General features: G+C 57.3%; 2 protein-coding genes across 13 annotated transcripts; one reads left to right on the top strand and one right to left on the bottom strand.

Annotated features, from left to right (window-relative positions):
- The first annotated feature begins 45 nt into the window (after positions 1-45).
- On the top strand, positions 46-7,356 carry DDX39A (DExD-box helicase 39A). 3 transcript variants are annotated; one of them, XM_036460027.1, is made up of 11 exons: positions 46-207; positions 3,953-4,164; positions 4,293-4,420; positions 4,596-4,688; positions 5,028-5,211; positions 5,852-5,970; positions 6,298-6,429; positions 6,519-6,628; positions 6,728-6,923; positions 6,960-7,131; positions 7,208-7,356. In XM_036460027.1, the coding sequence occupies exons 2-11, from the start codon at positions 3,957-3,959 to the stop codon at positions 7,222-7,224; spliced, it is 1,359 nt and encodes a 452-aa protein (XP_036315920.1). In that variant the 5' UTR covers positions 46-207; positions 3,953-3,956; the 3' UTR covers positions 7,225-7,356. The 3 variants fall into 3 exon arrangements, with proteins under 3 accessions (XP_036315920.1, XP_045445251.1, XP_045445250.1); XM_045589294.1 differs by having other exon boundaries at positions 47-207; positions 6,728-6,872; positions 6,984-7,131; XM_045589295.1 differs by lacking the exon at positions 4,596-4,688.
- Positions 7,327-24,613, bottom strand: ADGRE5 (adhesion G protein-coupled receptor E5). Of its 10 annotated transcripts, none has more exons than XM_036460010.2 (20): positions 24,489-24,613; positions 21,314-21,364; positions 21,018-21,143; positions 20,373-20,528; positions 17,481-17,612; positions 16,822-16,968; positions 15,469-15,613; positions 14,839-14,887; positions 14,654-14,731; positions 12,394-12,568; positions 12,238-12,345; positions 11,790-12,010; positions 10,327-10,506; positions 9,375-9,566; positions 8,938-9,164; positions 8,776-8,842; positions 8,557-8,648; positions 8,307-8,475; positions 8,123-8,221; positions 7,327-8,040 (listed from the first exon to the last, which is right to left on the bottom strand). In XM_036460010.2, exons 1-20 carry the CDS (start codon positions 24,526-24,528, stop codon positions 8,011-8,013), a joined length of 2,484 nt encoding a protein of 827 aa, XP_036315903.1. In that variant the 5' UTR covers positions 24,529-24,613; the 3' UTR covers positions 7,327-8,010. The 10 variants fall into 10 exon arrangements, with proteins under 10 accessions (XP_036315903.1, XP_036315902.1, XP_045445246.1 ...); XM_036460009.2 differs by having other exon boundaries at positions 14,839-14,885; positions 15,464-15,613; XM_045589290.1 differs by having other exon boundaries at positions 10,327-10,503; positions 11,787-12,010; positions 14,839-14,885; positions 15,464-15,613.

Consider the following 24,613-nt stretch of genomic DNA (forward strand, 5'->3'; position numbering starts at 1 on the left):
GCGTGAGGCAAAGAGGCACGCCCTCTTTCCTCTCCACCAATCGCCTCCGAGAGCTCCCGCCTTTCTAGATTGAAAAGCCAGCGGCCCAGTGAGCAGACACTAAGTCCAACGCAGGAAGCCGGAAGCGCTGCAGCTTGAGTCGGGGCGCGGGACGGGCATCCGTGGCAAGTCGACTGTCGGAGCGCGCGGAGGCGAACGGGGAACCAGGTGAGCGGCAGGTCCGGGGCGCGGGGCGCCGGTGCGGGGACCTCGGGCGTGCGGGCGATCGGGCGCGGGGAGACGCTGGGGATTGAGGGGGGAAGGAAGAGGGGGCGCGAGACCAGGTGGGGCGGGCCGGTTGGGGCGCCCCCGCGCGCGGGGTGCGGCCGTTGGAGGCCGGGGCGCATGCGCCGGGGGCGGGGCGGCAGTTGGCGCGCGGGATGCGGGGCGCGGGAGCCGTTTCCGGGAGGTGCTGTCATGGCACCGCGCGGGACGAGCTCTATTAGGGGAGGGAGCTACCTTGTCGGAGGAGGCCTGGAGGCGTCCCGGGACTGTTTGGGGGGGAAGAGTTCGGAGGGCGACGCAGAGGTTTGGGATCGCGATGGGAGAGACCGGAGTTTGTAGATGGGATGGGGTTCTCCAAGTTGAGGATCTTCCCCCTCCCCTACTCCGCTCTGTTCTTGCTCTCCGTTTAGGCCAGGGGGGATGTCCAAGTAGGGAGAAAACCGAGGTGGATATCCTTCCTGGGGTTTGAGGGTGAAAGGGTTCTTGTGTCGACTGCGAGCACATCCGCTCCGGGCCCCAAGCCGCCCCTGTCACACCCTCTGGGCAGGACGAGTCTCCCCAGAGCCTCTCCTGATCTCCTTTATTTTGGGCTTTGTTTTGATCCTGGCTAGCCACTTTTTAGAAAAATGTGTGCCTAAAGCTCATTATGTCTCCAAATCTGTCTACCCTTCAAAAACCTCTTTATTCCTTTACTTTTTAAAAATACATTTTATGGATTTCAGAGAGGAAAGGAGAGATAGGAGCATCCGTGATGAGAGGAAATCATTGATGGGCTTCCTCCTGCACGCCCCACATTGGGGATGGAGCTTGCAACCAGGGCGTGTGTCCCGTGGGGAATTGAATGGTGGCCTCCTGATTCGATGCTCAGCCACTGAGCCACGCCCTTGGGGACACTATTTTTTTAAATCACCTCTTGGTCAGCTAAGAGCATTTGCTGCCATGATCCCTTCTATTAGAGTGAGGAGTCCACCTTTCCCCCCTACCTAACAAATCCTCTTTCCTGGCTTGGTTAATCCTCTTTCCCTCCGTGAGGATGGTCTCATCCCCAATTCCTACTCCTGGTAACTCGCTCTTGGGCAAATGAAGGGCAAAGACTGACAGGGTCACTCAAATCTAAAACTTAATCAGATTCCCCAGTACAAATGCCCTGGACCTGATGGCTCTTCCACCTTAGTCTTCTGCCTCTTTCTCAACCAGCCAGTCCTACTCCTTCCCCTAAAGGGTCCGGTCCTCTGGGGACGGAACATTTCTCCTGTTCTCCCTGCTGCCTGGGACACAACCCCTTCCTGCCTTTGCCAGTCAGTCCTCAGGGCTGGTATCAGACGACCTTTTTCAAAAGTCACAGAACAATACATGTTCATTGTAGCCTCTACACTGAGGCCTTGATTTTAGTTCCATCTACTTAGCCATTGGTGTTGAGTGCTGACTTGATGCATGCCAAGTTCTGACCGAGGCTCTTGGCTGAGGGGCTGGCCTGAGTTGAGGGGTGCTTTTTAGATGGGAGCCAGCAGGACATGTCTTTCTGGAGCAACATGCCTGAGGGAAGTGGCCGTTCCAGGCAGCAGGACCAGTGCAAAGGTGTGAGGCCCAGCAGCCAAGGCCAGTGAGGGCGGGCAGCGGGCAGGATGAGGTCTGAGCACAGGGGATATAGGGCCTGGCAGGGTTTTGAGCAGGAGTGACATTCTCTGACTTAGCTTCTGTAGGCTCCTTTTAGCTGCTGTGGGAGAGTGGATGGAGGATCATGGGGGATAGAAAACAGGGAGACCAGTGAGGGGTCTGTTGACATAATTTAGGTACCCAGGTTCCCATCAACTGATGGATAAATTGGTGCTGGGTTCCTGCACGATGGAATATTCAGACATGAAAAAGAAGGCAATACTGATTCATGCTACAACATGGACAAGTCTTGAAAACATGCTGCATGAAAGAAGCCAGATAAAAGGACCATATATTACATGGTTCTATTACATGAAATGTCCAAAATAGGCATATTCATAGAAGAGAAAGGCTAGTGGTTGCCAAAGGGGGTGTGGGCATAGGATGGCATAGCTAAAGGGTATGGGGTCTGTTCTAGGTGGTGAAATGTTCTAAAACTGATGTGATGGTTGTATGTATCTGTGATTACACTAAAAACCATTGAATTGTACACTTTAAAGGGTGTAGATGTGTATATCTCAAAGCTGTTCTAATTTTAAAAGGAAAGGTAATGGCAACTGGGGACCTGCCAGGTAGCAGGGGTGAGAACTGGCTGGCTTTTCGTGAGGGTGAATTTGTTGCTGATGGGACAAGAATGTGAGAGAGAATGGAATCGCCTATTCTGAGATGGAGACACAACCTGTGGGAGAAATGGAGGGGTTTTGCTCTGGGCGTTTTGAGTTCAACTTACAGAAGGAAGTGTGGAAGAGGTGCCTGTAACTGAGGTTGAAGTTGAGAGTCATTCCTGTTAGAGACACAAGTTTGAGAGGCCTCGGCACGGAGGTGGTGGGAACCCTGGGCCACAGAGCCATGGAGAGGATGAGTGACAGGATGGCCATAAACTGGCCCTAGGACTCTCTGCACCCAGCTAGGAGGGGGGGCTCCTTCAATACTTCCACTCCGTAGATTGGAGGCTGGTGGGGCAGGAGTGACAAGAGACAGCGTTGTCAGGCTGGGTTCCTGTAGGACATCTGGACACCCAGTGGGTGCTCTGTGTATTTTGGATTACATAAAGCCAGGATGTGAGCTGGCTTTGTATTAATTCCATTTCCCATCTCAGCTTCATTGTTATTGGCCCAGGCCCAATGGGAGGCCTTTTCATGAGAGCACTTAATTATTCCCCAGTGCTGACCACAGAGCAGGAGGCGCTGGGGCTGGGCGGATGCTGCCGCGCACACACTCAGGTCTCTGCAGGCGGGTAGATTCCCTTTGGTTGATTGCCATGATAGGGACAGAGTTCCTTTAGGCTAGGTCAGTGGTCGGCAAACTCAGTAGTCAATAGAGCCAAATATCAACAGTACAACGATTGAAATTTCTTTTGAGAAATTTTAAACTTAAACTTTGTCTAACGCCACTTCTTCAAAATAGTCTTGCCCAGGCCGTGGTATTTTGTGGAAGAGCCACACTCAAGGGGCCAAAGAGCCGCATGTGTTTACACCAACCACGGGACTAGGTAGTCTCAGGCAGTTCATTAGAACTGAGACCAGCATGCTGAGAAGGAGCATTTGTGCAAAGATCTGGGAGAAGCTCATTCTGGTGGCATCTGGGGGTTATAAGAGCTTGGGGTAGAGACTGCAGTCTGAGCAGCCAAGCAAGGCTGGGTGATTTGAAAGGGGTGGCATGGAATGAGGTTGATGGGCCAAGGAGAGGGTCATGAGGGTCATGGGGAGGAATTGGAATACCACTTTGAGGAGGTCTGGCTGACAGGGAGAGCTGAGGGTTTGGAGAGTGGTTAGAGATGTGGCCACAGCAACAGGCTGGAGCTGGGCGACGCTGCACATACGGAGCTGATGGGAGGTGCTGCTGGAGTCAATGTGGGCAATGCTGTCCTGTCTCAGCTTCGCCAGCTGGTGGCTTTCCAGGCCCCAGTGCATTGTCCTTGCTCCTGTGTGCACAGCCCGCAGCTGCTGGGTCGCCTTCTCCCTGGCTGGTGGGTTTTGCTGCATGCATCTCAGTTGCTTCCCTGGGCCCTTCCTCCCTCTTCTGTTTTCAGTATTATGGCGGAACAAGATGTGGAAAACGAGCTTCTGGATTATGAGGAAGATGAAGAGCCCCAGGCTCCTACAGAGAGCACCCCAGTGCCCCCCAAGAAAGATGTCAAGGGGTCCTACGTTTCCATCCACAGCTCTGGCTTCCGGGACTTTCTGCTGAAGCCTGAGCTCCTGAGGGCCATAGTGGACTGTGGCTTTGAGCATCCATCTGAGGGTATGCCTCCCTGCTCCTCCCCACCACACCCCTCCCTACCACACCCCTCCCTACCACACCCCTCTGCTGACAGCCCACACAGAGGGCCAACACAGTTTCCAGTCACTCATGGGCTCTTTTTCCTACAGTTCAGCACGAGTGTATTCCCCAAGCCATCCTGGGCATGGATGTCCTATGCCAGGCCAAGTCTGGAATGGGCAAGACTGCAGTCTTCGTGCTGGCCACCCTACAGCAGATCGAGCCCGTCAATGGACAGGTGGGTGGGCAACATCCATGTGCTGCTGCATGTGGGTACATGGTGAAGGAGGGAGGTTGAGTGGGGTCATGATGTGGTTGCAGAAGACCCCAGTATAGCTAGAGAGCCAGGTGGGCTCTAGCTGGGGAGCATGTAGGGTACTGTCTTGAGTGACTCACTCTTGCCTACTCAACAGGTGACTGTCCTGGTCATGTGCCACACTCGGGAGCTGGCCTTTCAGATCAGCAAGGAGTATGAGCGCTTCTCCAAGTACATGCCCAGTGTCAAGGTGAGCCCCCCTGAGCCAGGCTCGGCGCCATGTAGTCCTCTGCAGCCTGGCCGGCCCCAGCTCTGACCCAGCCAGCATTTACCAAGCTTGGCTGCAGCAGCCGCCTTTGAGGTTTGCGGTAGTTTATGCTCCTTAAAAGCCTGATGAATTATGCATGGCCCCAGAGGCTGTGCCGGTCCCAGCCCTGGGCTGCCCTCAGTGGCGCTGAGCCCGGGCTCTCGGGCCTCTCCGGGCTTGGGGAATTGAGGTCTGCTGCGCCCTGAGTTGGCAGAGCCACGGGCTGGGTGCGAGGCTTCGGCCCCTAGATGGGCAGAAGTGACTTTCTCTCCCCCTGCATAGGTGTCCGTGTTCTTCGGGGGTCTTTCCATCAAGAAGGACGAAGAGGTGCTGAAGAAGAACTGTCCCCATGTCGTGGTGGGGACTCCGGGCCGCATCTTGGCGCTCGTGCGGAACAGGAGCCTCAACCTGAGAAACGTGAAGCACTTCGTGCTGGACGAGTGCGACAAGATGCTGGAGCAGCTGGGTGAGTGTCCTTGCGGGCCCGTGGGGGCTGCCAGGGACCCAGCCAGCACACTTCCACCCTCACAGCCTCCGGAGCCAGGTGGACCTGACAGGCCAGGCCCAGGGGTTTCCCAAAGGGGTCACGTGGGCGGCCGGCTGGTCTCCTGTAAGCGATTTTAGGGCAAGTTCTTGTTTTGACCTAATGTGACCTGCTACTTCTGACCCCAAGCTGAGGGGGACCACGGGGCCTAAATGAACCGCTGTCCACACACACAAACGTTAGCCGGGTTAGCTCTAGACGCCTGCCTGCCTTCAGTGAGCCCTGGCAGGGCCAGTCAGAGATGGGGCTTGTGTCCTGGGAGGCAGCTGCAGCTCTCACCCCAGCAGCTGTCTCTGCCTCAGGCTCCCTTCCCTGAAGCATGGCTGGAGGTGCCCTGGCACGGCTGCTCCGCTCTGGCAGCGTGTAAGTGGATTGCAGCTCCTCCTGGGCCTGCGCTCACCCCACGACCAGCCCCACAGGCATCGGGGCTCACCCCTCCCTCCACTCCTTGCTCACACCGCCCTCATCTTGGTGCCAGGTTGGGAGGGGCTGGGACGGTCTCGGGCGGGAGTCCAGGTCTGGCAGGCACTCATGCCCACCTGTTTCTCGCCCTCCCCCCCAGACATGCGGCGGGATGTACAGGAGATCTTCCGCCTGACGCCACACGAGAAGCAGTGCATGATGTTCAGTGCCACCCTGAGCAAGGACATCCGGCCCGTCTGCAGGAAGTTCATGCAAGACGTGAGTACGCCAAGACCTCGGGCAGCAGCGTGGCCCTCCCGGGTCCTGAGGCCGAGCCACTGCTGCGGAACGCCGCCATGCTGCCCTCAGGCACAGCGATGCTTGTGGAGCCCTCCTTCCCTCCTCGCTGTCTCGGATCGGGAGCTGAGCTTGGTCCACGCGTGAATCAGACCAGAGCTTAGATCCAGCTGCTGGGAGAGAAACGTGCACCGAGTACAGCAGCCTCTCTGGGAAGCATCGCAGCATGGAGTCGTTCCTGGAAGGTTCTGGGCAAGTGGGACGCCCAGAAGTAAGCCCTGCCTACCTCTTCCTGCTCCCTCCCCTCAGCCCATGGAGGTGTTTGTGGACGACGAGACCAAGCTCACACTGCATGGACTGCAGCAGTACTATGTCAAGCTCAAAGACAGCGAAAAGAACCGCAAACTGTTCGACCTCCTGGACGTGCTAGAGTTTAACCAGGTGACGCTGCGGTTGCCCTCGGAGGGGTCGTGGGCCTCGGGAAGGACCGTGCGTGGGGACTGGGCCTGACTGCTGCCTTCCTCCGGCAGGTGGTGATCTTCGTGAAGTCGGTGCAGCGCTGCATGGCCCTGGCCCAGCTGCTGGTGGAGCAGAACTTCCCGGCCATCGCCATCCACAGGGGCATGGCCCAGGAGGAGCGGTGAGTATGTGCCACCACGAAGGCCGAGGTGGGCCTCCCAGGGGGAGAGCTGCTCAGGAACCTGTCCTGACGGCCGCCTCTCGCTTCTCCCGCACCCAGCCTGTCACGCTATCAGCAGTTCAAGGACTTTCAGCGGCGGATCCTGGTGGCCACCAATCTCTTTGGCCGAGGGATGGACATTGAGCGAGTCAACATCGTCTTCAATTATGACATGCCTGAGGACTCGGACACCTACCTCCACCGGGTGAGTGGCTCCACAGAGGTGTCACCCTGGGGTGGGGACCTGGCCCGACTTGTCCTCAGATCCCCAGGGTGTGTGTCTGCCTGACCCGAGTTCCTCTCTCTCCCCCTGCAGGTGGCCCGTGCGGGTCGCTTTGGCACCAAAGGCCTGGCTATCACTTTTGTGTCTGACGAGAATGATGCCAAAATCCTCAACGACGTCCAGGACAGGTTTGAAGTGAACGTGGCGGAGCTGCCAGAAGAAATCGACATCTCCACATACAGTAAGCGGCTCGGGCCAGAGGGTGGTGCTGGGGCCCGGCCTCTCCTCTCTCTCACCTCCGCACGTTTGTCTTCCAGTTGAGCAGAGCCGGTAACCACACACCTGCCGTCCCGGAGCCACCCGCCTCCCACGTGCTGCTTCCAGGCCTTTCCCAGGCGACAGTGGGGCTGTCTTTTTACTGTTCAAAAACTGTAGATTTGTGTAAGAATAAATTTTTATTAAGGAAGCCTGGCTCCCGCCCATTTCTTTCTTACTGGTCTCTTCACATTTCACAGACATAGTGGGCCTGGTCAGTGAGCGCCCAGCCAGCAAAGCCACCTCCTGAACTAGCATCTTCAGTGTCGACATAGAAAACTTTATACAGATTTAAAAAAAACAAATAAAAAACAACAACGTTACATAACATCCACAACTTCAGAACAGTGAGAACCCTCTGTCCTGGAGGCAGACCGGCCTCGTACCGTGAGCTGCAGGGCCTGAAGGGGCCCTGCCCTTCTCCCACCCATGCCCTCAGTCTTAGCTTAACAGGAAGGTAGAACCCGAGCACGCTGGCCTCTTGTTTTGCAGCAAAGACAGATGAGTGGGAGGCTAGGAGCCTTGCCTGTCCGGGTGTTGGGTACCAGGGCAAGGGCCTCAGCCTGTCCAGCTCCTGCCCACCCTGGGTCCCAGCTGGGGTGCAGCAGAGGCAGCCAGAAGCAGGTCCATCAGATCCGACTCCACCCTGACTGTTCCTGGTTTGGCACCAGAGAACAACTGTTGACGCCCCTTCTCTGGGGCAGGAAACGAGGGAGCAGGGTGGTAGGAGAGGAGGGGACAGTCTTCAGTATGTGCAAAAGCTGCTGCGGCCACAGGAGCTGCTGGCCTGGCCAAAACCTCGGAGTCACATGCCAGACTCCGACGGCCTGAGGACCTGGAGAGAGGAACCCAGTGAGGACTGGTGGTGGCCCGAGGCTGCCTTCTGGCCCTCATTGCACCCCAGCCTTGGCCCTTACCCTGGTCTGGTTGTTGCTGGAGCTGGATGTCGACGTGGCAAAGTCCGAGTACTTATTCCCAGTGACCATGCGGGCCCACTTCTGGTACTCCTCCCTCACCTGCAAGGCCAAGGTGCCAGGTCAGGGGAGCCGCCCAGGAAGCAGGGGAAGGGGATGGGACCCCACAGCCTGACCCAGGGCCCACCTTTTTGTTGAGCAGGCAGTGCAGCAGGAAGAGGAAGAAGCCCTGCAAGCAGTTGAGGATGGTAAAGGCATACATCAGCACCAGGTTCCTTGGGTCGAAGATGAACAGGCCGAAGACCCACGTGCAGCCCAACACCACGAGCTGTGCGATGGCCGTGATGGTCAGCACCCTGGGGGAGAAGGGAAGCTGAGCAGGGGACACCCCACACATCCCTCCACACATTCCCCCGCACATCGGTCCCTGCCCTCACCTGTTCTTCTTCAATTTCTTCATGTCTGGGTTGATCTCAGAGAACTTCTGGGTGAGCTTCCAGACAGTGATCACGAAGATGACAGCATTGCACTGGGCGGGGAGCAGAGTTTGGGTTAGGGGTTGTCCTTCGGGCTCACAGGGAGACAGCTGGCCCAGTGGGCTCAGTGAGGAGCCAGGTGACACAGGACTTAAGGGTGGAGTGTGGGGGATTAGTTACCAAAATGATGAACGCCACAGGTCCCACGAAGCTCCAGAGGAAGCCACGCTCCAGTTTCAGCCAGCAGCTGGATGAGAAGGGAGGGGATTGGGGCACTGAGGTTGTGGCCCCACCCCCTGGCCAGCCCCTAGCCCTCCCGTGGCCTCACGACTCCCCACTCACCAGGTTTTGCGGCCGTAGCCATCGGGCCGGACGCCCGCAGAGATGGCCACGATGAGGAAGGGAACGCCGTAGCCGATCAGGTAGAGCCAGGGCTTGCTCAGGCCCTGACCCTGGAATACACGCACCACCAGGAAGTAGAGCTCCAGGCCCTCTAGGCTCATCCAGCAGAAGGCAGCCAGGAAGCAGTAGTGCAGCAGCCCGGCCACCAGGCGGCAGCGCAGCCCCACCTGCGGGGTGGGGGCGGGGCAGCTTCAGCGCGGGGCCTACGGGCCAGTTCCCCGCCAGAGCACTCGTGGTGGGCGGGGTCTGACTGTGGGCGGGGCTGTGGGCGGGATCAGGGCGAGGCCAGCTGGTGCATGGGCGGGGCTCCTCCGACCTGGGACCTAGCTGGCCTCGCTTCCTGGTGAGAGAGTTGGCACTGTGGGGAGGGGCCTCACCTGGCCTCCTTGGTTCTCTATGCCCGCCAGGAATATGGCAGAGCCCAGGAAGAGGCAGATGCAGAGGTGCAGGTGCATAGTGGTGCGTGAGCCCTGGATGGGCCGCACCAGCAGGAAGGTGAGGATGCACAGCAGCAGGCAGACCAGCGACAGTGCCAGACCCAGTTTGGTGATCAGGGTCAGGGTCGGGTCCTAGAGGCAGGATGGAATGGGAGGGGCTTGATCAGCACCCTGAGGCCTTCTGCTCTCCTCGTGGGTCCCACAGGCCAGACCCACCTGGGACCTGCCTGGCCTCAGGACTCAGATCAGGTTGATTACCTCCACTCACTTCTTCTGCCTTCAGTGTCTGAGCAAGCCTGCTGTGTGTCTCTGTCATCCTAAATGCGCCCTCACACACAAACATACATACACATCTGTGGGCACAGCAAGGATCCCAACTATGCCCCCAGACTGCTCTCTGGGAAAGGTCCCCAGGGAAGTGTTGACTGTCACATCTTTTTCCAACACTGATGGGTCCCCTTCTCTGATCCCATCTCTCGCCCTTTCCATACCTGGACACACCTATCAGCTCACAAATTCTACAGATTAGCACCTTCTGGGCCTTTGCCTGGACCACCAACCTCCCCTACTCTGCCTGGCCCATTCCAGTTATCCACGGGGCCCAGTTCATCTACGGATCACCTGAGACCACATACAGAAGGTTGTGCTCCAGCTCTTAGGGATATTTAATGACTAGGTCAACTGGATCAGGGTGGACAGAGGGCAGCTAGCTGGAGTAGGGCCTCCCTGTCAGGCCACATTTAGTTGCTAGGTCATAGGGGCTTGTCTGTGGGACCCCCTGGGCTGTGCAACCATAACCCGTTGGGCCACACCATCAAGAACCAGCTGCTCATCTCACCTAAGCCAACCTTGCCATCTGTGGGCTGTTGAGGGTAGCCCTGGGGCTGCTCACCTCCACTTCATAGTGGGCCATGAGGATGGCAAAACTGCTCAGGTGGCTGCATTCGCAGGTGATGCTGTTCTCACTGCTGCCCAGCTTCCTGCAGCCTGTGGTGGACCAGGACCCACCACTGGCGTTCCCCTTCCAGAAGGCACAGATGAGCTCCTCATGTGACTTGGGCGTTTGCAGCTGTGGGCAGGTGAGGGTGGTCAGAGATGTGAGCCTAGAGTCCACTCCAGGGGTCTGAGCTTGGGCTGGGGCTGAGGAAGCTGCTTTTCGTTGACAAGTATTTACTTGAGCACCTACTGTGTGTGCCAGGCCAGGGCACAGCCGTGAACAGGACAGACACAAATCCCTGCCTCGGGGGGGTTGATATGCTTATTGGGGAGACAGGCAGTCAATAATAAACCTAATAGATAAATAATAAACTAGATAGTGTTTTAGAAGGTGGTAGGTGCTATTAAAAAAATAATAATAATAAAAGAGCCGAAACCAGTTTGGCTCAGTGGATAGAGCGTCGGCCTTCCGACTGAAAGGTCCCGGGTTCGATTCCGGTCAAGGGCATGTACCTTGGTGGCGGGCACATCCCTGGTAGGGGGTGTGCAAGAGGCAGCTGATCCATGTCTCTCTCTCTCATCTCATCTAACTCTCTCTCTATCTTTCTCTCTGTAAAAAATCAATAAAAATATATTTTAAAAATAAACAAATAAATAAATAAAAGAAAAGCAGGATAGGAGGAAGACAGGGCATGACTGATTACAGATTGTAACCTACATATAAAAGCCCAAGTGACCATCGCAACCGAACGAACAACCAAACAGGCTGTGTGGGGCGACCAGGCTGGCGGGGGTGTGGAGGGCAGTGAGGGGCGCAACCAGGCCAGCAGGGAGGGCAGTAAGGGGCGACCAGGCCAGCACCGGGGGAAGTTAGGGAGATCAGGCTGGGGGTGGGGGGTAGACAGGGGAAACCAGGCCAGCGGGGGGAGGGGGGACAGTTGGGGGTGAACAGGCCAGTGGGGGCTGGGGGGCAGTTAGGGGTGACCAGACAGGCAGGCATGTGAGCAATTAGGAGCCAGTGGTCCCAGATTGTGAGAGGCATGTCCGACTGCCAGTTTAGACCCAATCCTCAACAGTTGGCTATCCCCTGAGGGGTCTTGGATTGGAGAGAATGCAGGCTGGGCTGAGAGGACACTCACCTCCCCCACCACACAGTGCATGAATTTCACACACCGGGCCTCTAGTTTTAAATAAGGAGGTCAGAGAGAGCCTAATAGAGAAGGTGGCATTTGAACCAAGACTAGAAACAGGTAAAGGACTGAGTCCTGTGAGGGAAAGGCATTTGAACCAGAGAGCACAGCAAGTGCAAAGGCCCCGAGGTACATTTTAAGGAAGTAGCAGAATGGGCAGAGGTGGGGGAACGAAGACTGCAGAGGGCACCGTGGGGCTGGTCCCACCTCCCCGCCCTGGACTCACCACGTGGGTGAAGGCGAAGATGACAGGAGGGTCCAGTTTCTTCGTGTCCCTGTTGCTCAGAAAGACCGTGTTGACGGTGGATAGGACCGTGGAGTGAGCACCTTTGACAGAACTTTCATATTTGTCTTCCAGCTCGGCTTTCTTCTCAGGCTCCAGCTCCACGGAGGCATTGATCAGCAGTTTACACATCGCTCGGCTGGAGAATATGCCTGCCACAGTGGGGCCTGGGGGGACAGACACGCTGGCTACCTTCTCCTGCCTCCCTCCCTCCCTCCCTCCCTCCCTCCCTCCCTCCCTCCCAGGACTTCTAAGTTAGGCCTGGCCAGTCCACCATGATGCCTGGAGTCCCTCACAGTGGGGGATGGCTCCGTTTCCAGCTGTTACGTATTTGGCCATATCCCAGCTCTTGCTCCCCTCTCCCACACGCGCCCCCTCCGGCTACCTGCGTTACCTGAGTCCCCGGCTCCAGCTGCCTGAGTCCAGTTCAGCTTCATTCGTGCTTGGGTCTGGCCCAGGGTGTCGGTTTCATTCCATTGCTCCTTGATCATCAGGGACAGCTCTGAGGGGAGAGGGTTCGAGTCCAGGGCAGGGCAGGCTGAGGCCTCACCTTTGTCCGAAGGGGAATGGTGGGTGAAGGAGCCTGCAGGCAAGGCCGTGGCCAGGGTCCTCAGGAATTCTTCAACGTTTGAGAGCAGGAACGTGGCCACGCGGTACCGCTCAGTCAGGGCCAGGCCCTCCAAGTCCCCAGGACGTCTCAGCTCTTCCAATCGGTCCATGAATTTCTGGGGGGGGATGGGTGACAGCTGCTGGGTGCCTGCACCGCGGGGACGGCCCAAAGGACCCTGGTATCCCTCCCTCACTGGGGAACACCCTGGCGGACCCCCCAGGTTGCCCGGGAGACAAGACACAGGGGAATCATCTAGAGTCTAGACACCGCCGTTGCCAGAAGACAGGTGTGAGTATGTGCCGCTATGGTGCTTAGCGTTTATGAGCCACTGACTTCCTGCCAGGCCCTCTCCTAAGTCTGCACTGTCTGCAACAGTCACCATGAGTCGCGTGGGACAGCACATTGCAACGCTAACGCTCTGAATCTTTTTGGGTTGAATGGGATCGTCACATTAATTAACTTGTCTACTTTTACTATTTTAATTCTTTTTTTATATTTACATTTTATTGATTTTTTACAGAAAGGAGGAGAGAGCCAGTAACATCGAAGAGAGAGAAACATCGACCAGCCGCCTCCTGCACACCCACCACCGGGGATGTGCCCGCAACCAAGGTACATGCCCTTGATCGGAATCGAATCTGGGACCTTTCAGTCCGCAGACCGACGCTCTACCACTGAGCCAAACCGGTTTCGGCTATTTTAATTCTTAAAAAAAAAAAAAAAAAAATCCTCACTCAAGGATGTGTGTTTTTTAATTTTTTTTAATTTTTGTTGATTTGAGAGAGAAAGGAAGGGGGAGAGGGAGAGAAACATCTATGGGAGAGAGAAACATGAATTGGTTGCCTCCCGTACACACCCCAACCGGGAACTGAACCTGCAGCCTTTTGGTGGAGAGAACAATGCTGCTGCCAACTGAGGCACCTGGCCAAGGCTAGTGTTCATTTAAAAAAAAAATTTTTTTTTTAAATGATTTTAGAGAGGAAGGGAGAGATAGAAACATCAATGATGAGAGAGAATCACTGGTTGGCTGCCTCCTGCATGCCACCCCCCACTGGGGATGAGCCCGCAACCTGGGTACGTGCCCTTGATCTGAGTCGAACCTGGGTCCCTTCAGTCCACAGGCTGATGCTCTCTCTATCCTTTGAGCCAAACCAGCTAGGGTTCTTTTTCCTTTTTTTTTTTTAATAAAGCTACTAGGAAAATTTAAATGACATAAGAGGCTCATATACACCGAGCAACCAGATTATTATGATCTCTGAAGGCATAATAACCTGGCCACTCAGTGTATAGCCTATATAATAAAAGGCTAATATTCAAATTGTCCCCTCGATTGGGAGTTCAACCAGCAGGCAGGCCGGCCAACCGCCCATGTCCCTCCCCCTGGCCAGGCTGACTGGATCCCACCCATGCACGAATTCATGCACCAGGCCTCTAATATATATATTTACACACACACACACACACACACACACTCTGAGTGGGCACCGTTCTTTGAGAACTATTCTCTTCGTTCATTTAAACCTTCACAACCACTGTATAAAGCAGGAGGCTGAGACCCCGAGAGGGGGACCCTCAGGTCACAGCAGTGTGTGGGGGATTCCATTCTGTAGCCATTCTATCCCTCTCAAGTGTGAGTGTGTGCGCGAGGGCCCTGCTCCAGCCACCGGGGGATCCAGGAATTGTGGTGTGTATGTACATCCGTTTGTGCGAGAGGGGTATACTGGGTGTCCTCAAAAACGTATACAGCCGAAACCGGTTTGGCTCAGTGGATAGAGCGTCGGCCTGCGGACTGAAAGGTCCCGGGTTCGATTCCGGTCAAGAGCATGTACCTTGGTTGCGGGCACATTCCCAGTAGGGGGTGTGCAAGAGGCAGCTGATGGATGATTCTCTCTCATCGATGTTTCTAACTCTCTATCCATCTCTCTTCCTCTCTGTAAAAAAATCAATAAAATATATTTAAAAAAAACAAACAAAAACCGTATACATATGTTAACAGCTGGTAGCTCAATTTTGAAAATGAAATATACTTTAATCAGCACTGCCTTTATAATCGTTCAGGGTGTGTCCATACACTTTTGGGGGACACCCTATCGGTGTGCGTATAGTGTGCATCCAGCCACCGGCGTTTCTCTGAGAGGCCCTGCTTGGGCTGTCTCCACTGAAGCATCCTCCAGTCACCCCCACACTGTCCTGTCCTTACCTGGATGGTATCGCGGGGGGAGGCAGGCTTGAAGTCTCGGCCCAGTTCCTGGGCTTTTTCAAAGAAGTTGGAGAGAGTCTGGGGAGAGAGGAGACGAGGGGTCAGAAAGCCTCACACATGGGTGGGGGAGTGTGGGGGAATGAAGGGGAGGGACCTTGCCTTCGGGTCCGGTTGGAGTCACTCACCTGGCTCTTGATTCCATGGGGCAGGGTCCAGGTGGGGAAGGGGATCTCTGCAGGGGAGAGAACGGCAGTCCATTAGGTGTGTGTGTGTGTGTGTGTTCGAGGCAGGGTCTAGGTCAGGCCAGCTATCTTCACACTGAGTAGTCCTCTGTTCATTCAGGACCCTGTCTACGGCCATACCACCCTGAACGAGCCCGATCTCGTCATTCAGGACCCTGGGCCCCTCTCCTCTCTGTGCCCCACCCCCTTCCCCCTACGCCTTGGCTGGAGGTGATGACACCTGCTGTCTACACACCCCTGAATGGGGGATGCAGGGGTTATGGGAAGGGTGCAGAGGCCTGACACACAGCAGGTGAGCCCCACACAGAGGTACAGGTTGTGAGCTATTAAACACCTTTCTCCTGGTGAGTAATTAGCTGCTGCCTGGGGTCCCCTAGGAGCCTTCCCCTTGGTACCCCAGTTCCTTCTGCAGGACCCAGATCTCTTCCCATTTAGTCTCAGAGAAGGGAAGCCTGGCCCAGCAGGTGCCCCAGCATTCATTGTGCTGGGATGGTGTGGCTGCCCGTGAACATGTGATCAGGTGGTTTGAGTTGTGGATTCAGGGGAATGTGGGATCTGAACTCCAAACCTTGTTCACAGACGGTGTTGTTTGGGCCATTGGGGGACCCAGGAACCGGCTTCCAGCCAGGGCGGCAGCGGCACTCATAGCTGCCCACGGTGTTGTGGCATTGGGCGGTTGGGTGGCAGGCGTTCTGCCCCGAGGTGCATTCATCCACATCTGAGGACAAACCAGAGAGAGTTTCAGGCCCTCCCTCTACTTTCTGCTCTCATCCTTCCTGCCCCTCCTCTCTCTCTCTCCCTCTCTCTCTCTCTCTCTCTCTCTCTCTCTCTCTCTTTCTCTCTCTCTCTCTCTCTCTCTCTCTCTCTCTCTCTCTCTCTCTCTCTTTCTCTCTCTCTCTCTCTCTCTCTCTCTCTCTCTCTCTCTCTCTCTCTCTTTAAGTATATTTTATTGATTTTTCACAGATTGGAAGGGAGAGGGATGGAGAGCTAGAAACATCAATGAGATAGAAACATCCATCAGCTGCCTCCTGCACACCTCCTACCGGGGATGTGCCCACAATCAACGTACATGCCCTTGACCGGAATCGAACCTGGGACCCTTCAGTCTGCAGACCGACACTCTATCCATGAGCCAAACCGGTTTCGGCTCCTGCCCCTTCTCTTAAACTCCTTAGCAGTTCACATCGAGGACACCCCACAACACCCCGCTTACCAGGACCTAGCCTGACAGGATTCAAACTTGTGGTGACATTTTCCACTCAGAGCGCCCCTGCCAGGTGGACATGGCAGGGCTGTGTGTACAAGTGCAATCTCAGGGCAGGATGGACTGGGGAGGACCTGTGATGGACCTCTAACCAGGGAGGCTGCCACACCGATAGCTCCCACGTGTGAGGCTGTGGGCTGTGGGCTGTGGCACTGCTGCGCCCAGAGCTGCACTCCTGTCCTTATTAGAACAGAATCCGAGCCCTAGCCGGTTTGGCTCAGTGGATAGAGCATCGGCCTGTGGACTGAAGGGTCCCAGGTTCGATTCCGGTCGAGGGCACATGCCCGGGTTGCGGGCTCAATCCCCAGTAGGAGGCATGCAGGAGGCAGCTGATCAATGACTCTCTCACTGATGTTTCTCTCTCTCTCTCTCTCTCTCTCTCTCTCTCTCTCTCTCTCTCTCTCTCTCTCTCCCTCTCCCTCTCCCTCTCCCTCTCCCTCTCCCTCTCCCTCTCCCTTTCCCTCTCCCTCTCCCTTTCTAAAAAAAAAAGCAAAAGAGAACAGAATCTGATGCTCAGCCCTGCCCGGCCCAGGTGCCCTCTCCTCACACACCATCGCTGACAGTGCTGCCCCTTCTCTGCCAAACCCTTATGGCAGCTTCCTTTAACATGGCTCAGCCAAGTAAAGAAGATGTGGTTCACTTATGGGATCTGAACTCCGAACCTTCACAGACGGTGTTGTTTGGGCCATTGGGGGACCCAGGAACCGGCTTCCAGCCAGGGCGGCAGTGGCACCGATAGCTGCCCACTTTGTTGACGCAGTGGGTGGTTTTGTGGCAGGGCTTTTGCCCTGAGGTGCATTCATTCACATCTGAGGACAAAGTCAGAGGTCAGGCCCTCCCTGCACCCACTCCTCAGTGCCTGAGCACACATGCCACCACCTGGTGACCTTCAACTTCTCCTTCAAAGCACATTACGGTATGGACATGACAGGAACCATAGTGTCCAGTTTATAGGTGGCAAATCCAGGAGGGAAACTGAGTCACGGGACCAGGTTTCTTGGCCAAGGACTCCTGCCTGCTCCCTCCTGGGCCCCGGGCCTGTTTCCCTTCTGGGAGCCAGAGGCCACACCTCCCTCTGCTGCATGTGACAGCTGAGGGAAGGGAAGGGGCGGGTGCTCACAGGGGCTCCACAAGGAAACCCCAGACCCAGAAGGCCCTGCCACCGCCTGCTCTGTGGCAGGACCTTTCAGGGAGGCGAATCCTTAGACAAATCCCAGGCCTTGGCAGGGAGCCTGGGGGTCTTCTCCTGCCTCCTGGGGCCGCGGGACCTGCGTGGCTCCTTCCCCGCTCCATCCAGTCCAGCCTCCTCCCGGGCCTCTACCTCTGCACAGCTTCGGGTCCTCCGGGTTCAGCTCAAATCCTGGCAGGCACGTGCAGGTGTAGCTGCCATGGGTGTTGACACAGATGCTGCGACTTTTGCAGATTCCAGGGTTCCACTGACATTCGTCCATGTCTGCAAGGGGAAGGAGAGGGTGGTGGATGCCTGCAGCCTGGGAGTCAGCCACGTTTCCTGCCACAGAAGCGTCCAGAAGGGCCGCACTGCCTCCTCCCAGTGAGTGGTGCCTTTTCTTATCAGATGGAGGTGTCCTGTGGGTAAGCATGGTGGCCTAGACGCTCTGTTGTCCAGATGTGGCCAGAAGCGGCCTACATCCTCCCTCGGACTCTCTCTACCATCACCTCCTCCCCGGGCAGCTCCCGGCTAGGGCAGGGGCAGCAAAGGCCAGGCTGGGCCTCCCTGGGACCAAGTGTGGGAGAGGTGCTGTGGGCCTGAGCAGGCTCGTTTCGGTGGCCTTGGTCCTGACTCCCCCGGTGGTGCTGTTGGCTGAGCTCTCCTTGGATCCTGGTGTCTCTGCTGAGACAGCGCTCTCCCATCCACACGACTTCTGAGACTCCAGCCCATGGAGAGGGACCGAGAGCCAGCCCTGAGCCTGACCCCTCGCGGACAAGGCTTTTAGGCCGGGGTCTGGAATGTGAACTTGATGCCAGGCAGGCCAGGTCAGCGGGTGCCAGGCCATGAGGGCAGTGCAGCCTTGGGGTGTGCAGGTGTCCCTTCTGACCCCCCTGAAGGCATTCCCAGGACTGGCAGGGACTGATGAGAATCCACATGTGAGCAAGGCCAGCAGTGGGCCAGGCTGGGTGCCTGGAGCAGGCGCAGGGGCTGATGAGTGAAGAGTGGCAGGCGTGTCTGTCATCGGGCTCCTTGTTCTCCCACCAGGGACACAGCCTCCGTCTTCTGTCCCCCGGTGGCACCTGCGTGGACCTCCTGGGGCAATGGTCCCCGATGGCGCCTCTTGTCACCTGGTCCAGGTGGGAGCCTCTTCCTTCACCCAACTCCCAGGGCTTGGGGCCGGCCCACCCCCGACATGTGACCCGTCCGGATCCCGGTCCTCAAGCTGCCCACAGTCCTGAGGACGGAAGTTACTGGGGAGGGCCAGGGTGGGCGCTTGCTCGGGGGATAGATGGAGGCCGAGTGGCTGAGAATTGGGGTCAGGAGGCAGCTTCTCCAGCTGGGGCTGGGGGGCCAGAGGCAGTTTTCTTGAGGAGGGTCCCAGGCCATGATGGGCCACGATGAGCCCCTGTGTGGGCTCCGGTGGCATCAGGTCCCATCCCAGCAGGCCCTGGCGGCGGGGAAGAGGGCGATATTGCTCTGGAATGCACTGTGCCTTGAGCTCTTGAAGAATCCTGACTGCCACGCTCATTAGCTTTATGCGATAAGACGCCAGGGGAGCAGGCCCCGAACTTCTGGGTCAGCCTCTGCAGAGGGTTCTGAGCCTTGCGGTCCACAGAGGGTTGGGAGACCAGACAGGTGCCTGGGACGGCCCTTTGACGTCTGGAGAAAGAGGGGTGAGCAGCCGAGGAAGGGATCCCAGGTCTCCGGCTCAAAGCAGACCTCAGGGGCCATGATGCAGGCAGACGTGTCCGTGGGTGTGGTGAAGGCTGGAATGCTGTGGTGGGCAGGTGCACGGACGGGCGGACGGGCGGACAGACGGCCCGGCGGAACCTGTCACAAAGCCAGGTCTTCAGGCGGCAGGTGCTGATCCAAACCTGCAGGCAGCTCTCTCCCTGGGATGCCTCCTCTGCCACCTCACTCTTGTTCGGCCAGGTCCCTGCCCAGCAGCTCTGGCCCTACCTCTCAGCCGGGCCTGTTCCCGGAGCAGCCACACGCACCGCCTGTGTGCAGGCACGCTGATGGGGCCCGTGGCTGCTGATGGGGCCCGTGGCTGCTGATGGGGCCCGTGGCTGCTGATGGGGCCCGTGGCTGCTGATGGGGCCCGTGGCCACCGCTGCAGCTGTGCAGGCGGCTCAAGGAGGCAACTGACCACCAGCTCACTCTCCTTCCCCAAACACACGTGTTCACCTGGAGGCAGGGGGCATGGTTCCGGTTCACATGCAGGCTGCGCCCCGGGCCCAGGTTACATAACATCCCCCCACTGAGGCCCTTGGGGACCAGCCGAGGATGGAGCCCTCCCCCTGGGCTCCGGGCAGGAGCAGGTGCCCCTTTCCCTCCCTCCAGGAGGCCGCCACCTCCCTCCTCACGCAGCTCAGCCTCCTCCTCCCTCCCCTGCCCACCGGCTCTCCCTGGAAAGGGGGCAAAGCCTGGTGACGCCTGAAGGCCTGGCTCCTCCGGGGTCCCTGGTGAGGGGCTGGGCCAGGCCAGCTGTCCTGCGTAGCCACGGAGAGGGTGTGCGAGATCAGAGTGAGTGCAGTCTAAAAACCCAGCAGCCACACTGTGTGTGCTCTATGATCTCATATGCTTCCCAGCAATTCCGTGAGGTAAGCACCACTGCCTCTCCCTTTTACAGGTGGGTAAACCGAGGCACAGAGAGGCGAAGCACGTGTCCAAGGTCATACAATTGACAAAAGGAAAAGCTTCTTTTGTTTTTATCTGTGAAAGATGGGCACTTTCCCTCTCTTCCTCCCTCCCCCTTTCTCTTTCTCCTTTTACACAAAACCACAGTAATATTCCCGGTGATTTCTGAGTAACAAGTGTCCTGGCAGTTGCTGCATGCCCAGGTAGCTGTACCAGGACTTGGGTCCTGGCTCAAAGGCCACCCGCCTCTCCGTGCTAGTGGGACAGGCACAGGCACACTTGTCCCCACTCAGACCTGGGGCTGCACTTGGACCAGGGCCCGGCACCCTGTGTGCTGTAGGAATGGCTCTGGGGACTCCAAACCTCATGGGCGGGGAGACGGAAGGTGCAGGTCATTCTTACCTTGGCACGTGTTCTCACTCGCATTACGGAACTTTGTTTCCCCAGAAAGAAGGCTGTATCCGGGGCTGCATGTGCAGTAGAAGCCCCCCTTCGTGTTATGGCAGTCTGCGGGGTTTCCACAGGTTACTTTTGCGGGTTGTTTACATTCGTCAATGTCTGCAACAAAACGGGATAAAGGGTCACCTCCCAAAGCCATGAGTGCCCTCAGGGCAGAGAGCCTGGTCCCATGCCCAGCATGCAGCCTGAAGCTCAGTCAGTGTCTTTTGGGAAATAATTAGACTCAGACAACACTGCTGCAGCTGGAGCAAGCCACTCCTGAAACCCACCCAATCGGCTCTGCTCCGCTCAGCTTTCTGCCTGTCACCTGGATTTGGATCCAGGAGCCAGAGCTGACATGGTGGGAGGGTGGAAGCTCTGCATCCCCCTCCCCAGGCCTGGAAGGGTAAACTGAGGCACAGGTTCCAGACTCCTAGAGACCCAGCTCCTCCCTCTGTACGAAGCCGTGTTCATTCACTTCTCACTTTCCACCTTCATGTCTTTTTCTTTCTCTTTTCTCTGTCCTTCATGATGGTCTGAGCACAAAGGCTGAGGCCACCAACCACCATTCCATCGCCATGTAGCCCTCCACCGCCCAAGCCTCTGTACCTTCACAAATATCCCTTCGGCTGACTTCAGTCTTTCCAGATGAAGATTGGAATCCTGGGTTACAGCGACAGGCAGTGCCATTGATACATGAGGAGTCTGGAGGGCACTTCTGGGGACACGCAGAGGCTGTGGGACAGAGATTATGGTCAGAAGATGAGGCTGAGCCAGAGGCTGGGAGGGGTGTTTTGAGGAGCAACCCTGAGCTTCCCCTGCAGCAGGCCTCTCCCTGCCTGGGCTGAGAGGTGCAGGTGGGGGATGGGACTGGCTGTGGACGGAGTTACTCCCAGCAGACTCACCCCTGGTGCTCTGGGGTCCATCTTCCAACAGAATCAGCAAGACACACAGCCCTGGAACAGAGAGATGGGGGTCAGGAGGACACAGAACAGGGAGGGAGGCCTGAGGGGGACACATCTGAGGGAAGGGGCTGCTCTCCCCTCCAGGCTCGGGCTCTGTCCATTCTCAAGGCGAGAGTGCCGGTGGCACCTCCCTGGCCTCCAGTGCCCCTGGCCAGAGGGTCCGCTCCCATCGCCTGAGGGGGCTTCAGGCACTGAGGGAGGGGGAGGGGCCGAGCCTGGCAGGGGTCTTGGCTTCTGCTGACCTGTGGGCAGCAGTTCAGGAGACATACTGGAGCCAGGTGGCCTTGGCTCTACTCCCAGACCCTGGTCAGTGCCTCAGTTTCCCCTTCTGTAGAATGGGGATGAGGAGGGGGCCTTTCCCTAGAGTGTGAGAGTCAAGCACACAAGTACTGCCTGGTGTGTCAGAGTGCTTGCTGCCCTCATTTCTTTATGTAAAAATGAAGGGGTTGGGCCAGCTGTCCTCTCAGATCTCCCAAAGCTAAGGTGCTCCGGCCACACCCCTCCTCAGGGGCACAGGTGCAAGCACACTGCACCCACACCTGTCAGCCACAGGACCAGCTCGGGACCCCGTGGTGACATTTCACCCCGCCTGGCTCCCTGCACACAGGAAGATGCTGGGGCTCATGTTAGGGGTGGAGCTACATGGGTCCCCCAATCCTGCTCTTCCTGCATCTCAGGGGCACCCCATCCCAGGGAATGTCCTGGGGTTCTCCTTAAGTCAGCAGGGGGTCTAGATATGAGGACCCATACATCACAGAGAGACAAGGAGACAGATAGAGAGAAAATAAAAGAGAGAGAGAGAGAGAGAGAGAGAGAGAGAGAGAGAGAGAGAGAGAGAGAGAGAGAACACAGAAATGGAGAGATAAGCAGAGAGGCAGAGTTAAGAACCCAGCGAACTAGAGAGATGGACAGAGAAATAGGGAACTCCTAGAAAGGAAGAGATACAAATGAGGAGATTAGATAGAGACACAGAGAGATAGATTGAGAGCCAGATAGAGAAACAGAAGGGGAAGGAAGGGAGGGGAGGAGGGAGAGGGAGGGTGCCTGGGCAGCAGGTGGGCTGTGGGGAGGGCTTGAGGGATGCATCCAGTCCCTGCTGATCTAGAGATGCTGGGGAGGCAGCCCAGACCCAGATAATCCAGGGAGGCCAGATGGGGGCGGCGGGTGGAGGGATGGGGGCCAGGGAGACAGGGCAGGAATGAGTCACCTCCTGGGCCAAAGGAAGGGATAACTCAAGCTCCCAGTCCCCCATGGAGGGGCTCCCAGTCCCCCATGGAGGGGCTCCCAGTCCCCCAGGAGGGGCTCCCAGGGGGATTTGGGGTCTGTCAGTGTGAACACAACTTGGGGAGCTGTGAAGGGTGCAGACTGGAGGGTCCCCTAAGCACTCAGTTCCAGTGTCCAAACTTGATACCCCTCAGGCCAGCAGAGGGCAAAGATCCCCACACGGTCTCCATGGCCCTTGCAATTGAAGTAAACTGAGGCTGGACTTCCTGTCTCTCTCCTCTCTGGCCACAGGGTTTGGTTAGTTCTCCCTTTGGTGGAAACACACTTCCTCTTTATGGACAGACACAAAATGACCTTCCCTGGCAGGGCGGGCTCTGGGCCAATTCATCCCCAGCTCCCAAAGCCCCAATGACTTCCATGCTCACAGCCGCCCAAGGAGACAGACGCTCTGTTTATGTCCACTCTGCGGATGGACAAACTGAGGCTCAGAGCCCAGGAAAGGCTTATGGAGAATCTGGTGAGAGGGGGCTGGGGAAGATGGAAGTGAGGGGTAAGTTCCCCAGATCCTGCAGGGAGGGGGTCTCTGTGCTGAGCTGGGCCTTCCTGCCCCACCACAGAGGCTGCTGGGCCAGAGCCCACCTGGGGCCCAGGAAGGCCCCCAAACAGGAGCCTGGAGAGGGGGGCAGGTCGCATGCTCCCAGTCCCATCTGGGTGCATTCTCCTAGCTGAGCCCTGGGCAGTCAGATCCTGCCTGGGGCCCTGTGGCAGGGGTGGGGCCCGCATCCTCTCCTGGCTCCTCCTGCTAAGGACCCCTCCCCCCAGACCATCCCCAGACCCTCCAGTGAAATAATAATAATAGTAACATTAACAACAACAACAATCATGTCACTCAATTCTTACTGTGAACCAGGACTCAACCCTTAACACAGCCTGTGAAGGGGAGACCAGTCTTGCTCTGCCCCATTTCACAGACCTGGAAAGTGAGGATCAGGGGCTCTGTGACTTGGCCCCCTGACACATCGCCCCCTGCAGGTGAGCTCCACACAGACTGGGAAAGTTTACTAAAAATCATCTAATTGTAATCATGCAACAGGCGGATTACATGCTATGTAAATTACACCTCCTCTGGATAAAGCTGTAACAAACAGCTCACGCCTGGCACCCTGGGCGGGCACAGGGAGCCCCATCCCTGTGGCCTGGGGAAGTTCCGAGTGGCACCCCAAGTGTCATTTCTTCACTCTCTTTGTTGCCGGGTTGCCCAGGCACCGAGCTGCCCCGATAACCTGATAACCTTAGAGCCACCCTGGGTGGGGCGGGAAGGGCGGCCAGGGGGAAGTCACAGCAGAGCTCAGGCTCGTCCCACAGCGCAAAGCCCTAACGCACAGCTGAGTCCCCGCTGGGTCTGGGGGAGCAAAAGAGGGGGTCTCCGGGCTTCCCCTGCCACACGATGGGAGACGTGTTGGGGTCACCCCGTTGTGGAGGGTCCCCCTTAGCTCCCTAGCCCCCTCTCTGCACTCTGCTAAGAGTGACTTCCTGAGGGGGTCACAGCACTCATTCGCCCCCTCTCTTCCCCCGGCTCCAGTTTCCCCTCTTAGGGAGCAGCTTCCAAAGTGGAAGGAGCTTGGAGATCCCTCTGTGGGTGGGGGACAGACCCTCGGAGCACCCGGGGGTTTCCTGCCAGGTGTGGGGGTACCCTGCACTGCCGGCTGCTCCCCCTTGTGCCCCGGCTCCCGCCCAACCATGTGGCTTCCTCCACGTCAGGCCAGAGCTGGCAGCGGTGCCTCCTATGTCTCCTCGGAGGGGGTGGCGTGGGGAGGCTGGGAAATGAGGCACCAGAGGGGTGCTGCCAGGGGCTCCCTCACGCCTCCCAGAGGGGTCCCCAAGTCCTTACCCTGGAGGATGTGGCAGGCGCTGAGGCGGGGAGCTCCCATGGTGACCGGAGCTGGCAGCAGGGGGACAGGAGGCTGGGGCAGTCCCGAGTCCCCGGGCCGGGCAGCTACTTCTTTATAAAGCGTG

The sequence above is a fragment of the Pipistrellus kuhlii genome, unplaced genomic scaffold (assembly GCF_014108245.1).
Source record: "Pipistrellus kuhlii isolate mPipKuh1 unplaced genomic scaffold, mPipKuh1.p scaffold_m20_p_30, whole genome shotgun sequence".
Lineage (NCBI taxonomy): Eukaryota > Metazoa > Chordata > Mammalia > Chiroptera > Vespertilionidae > Pipistrellus > Pipistrellus kuhlii.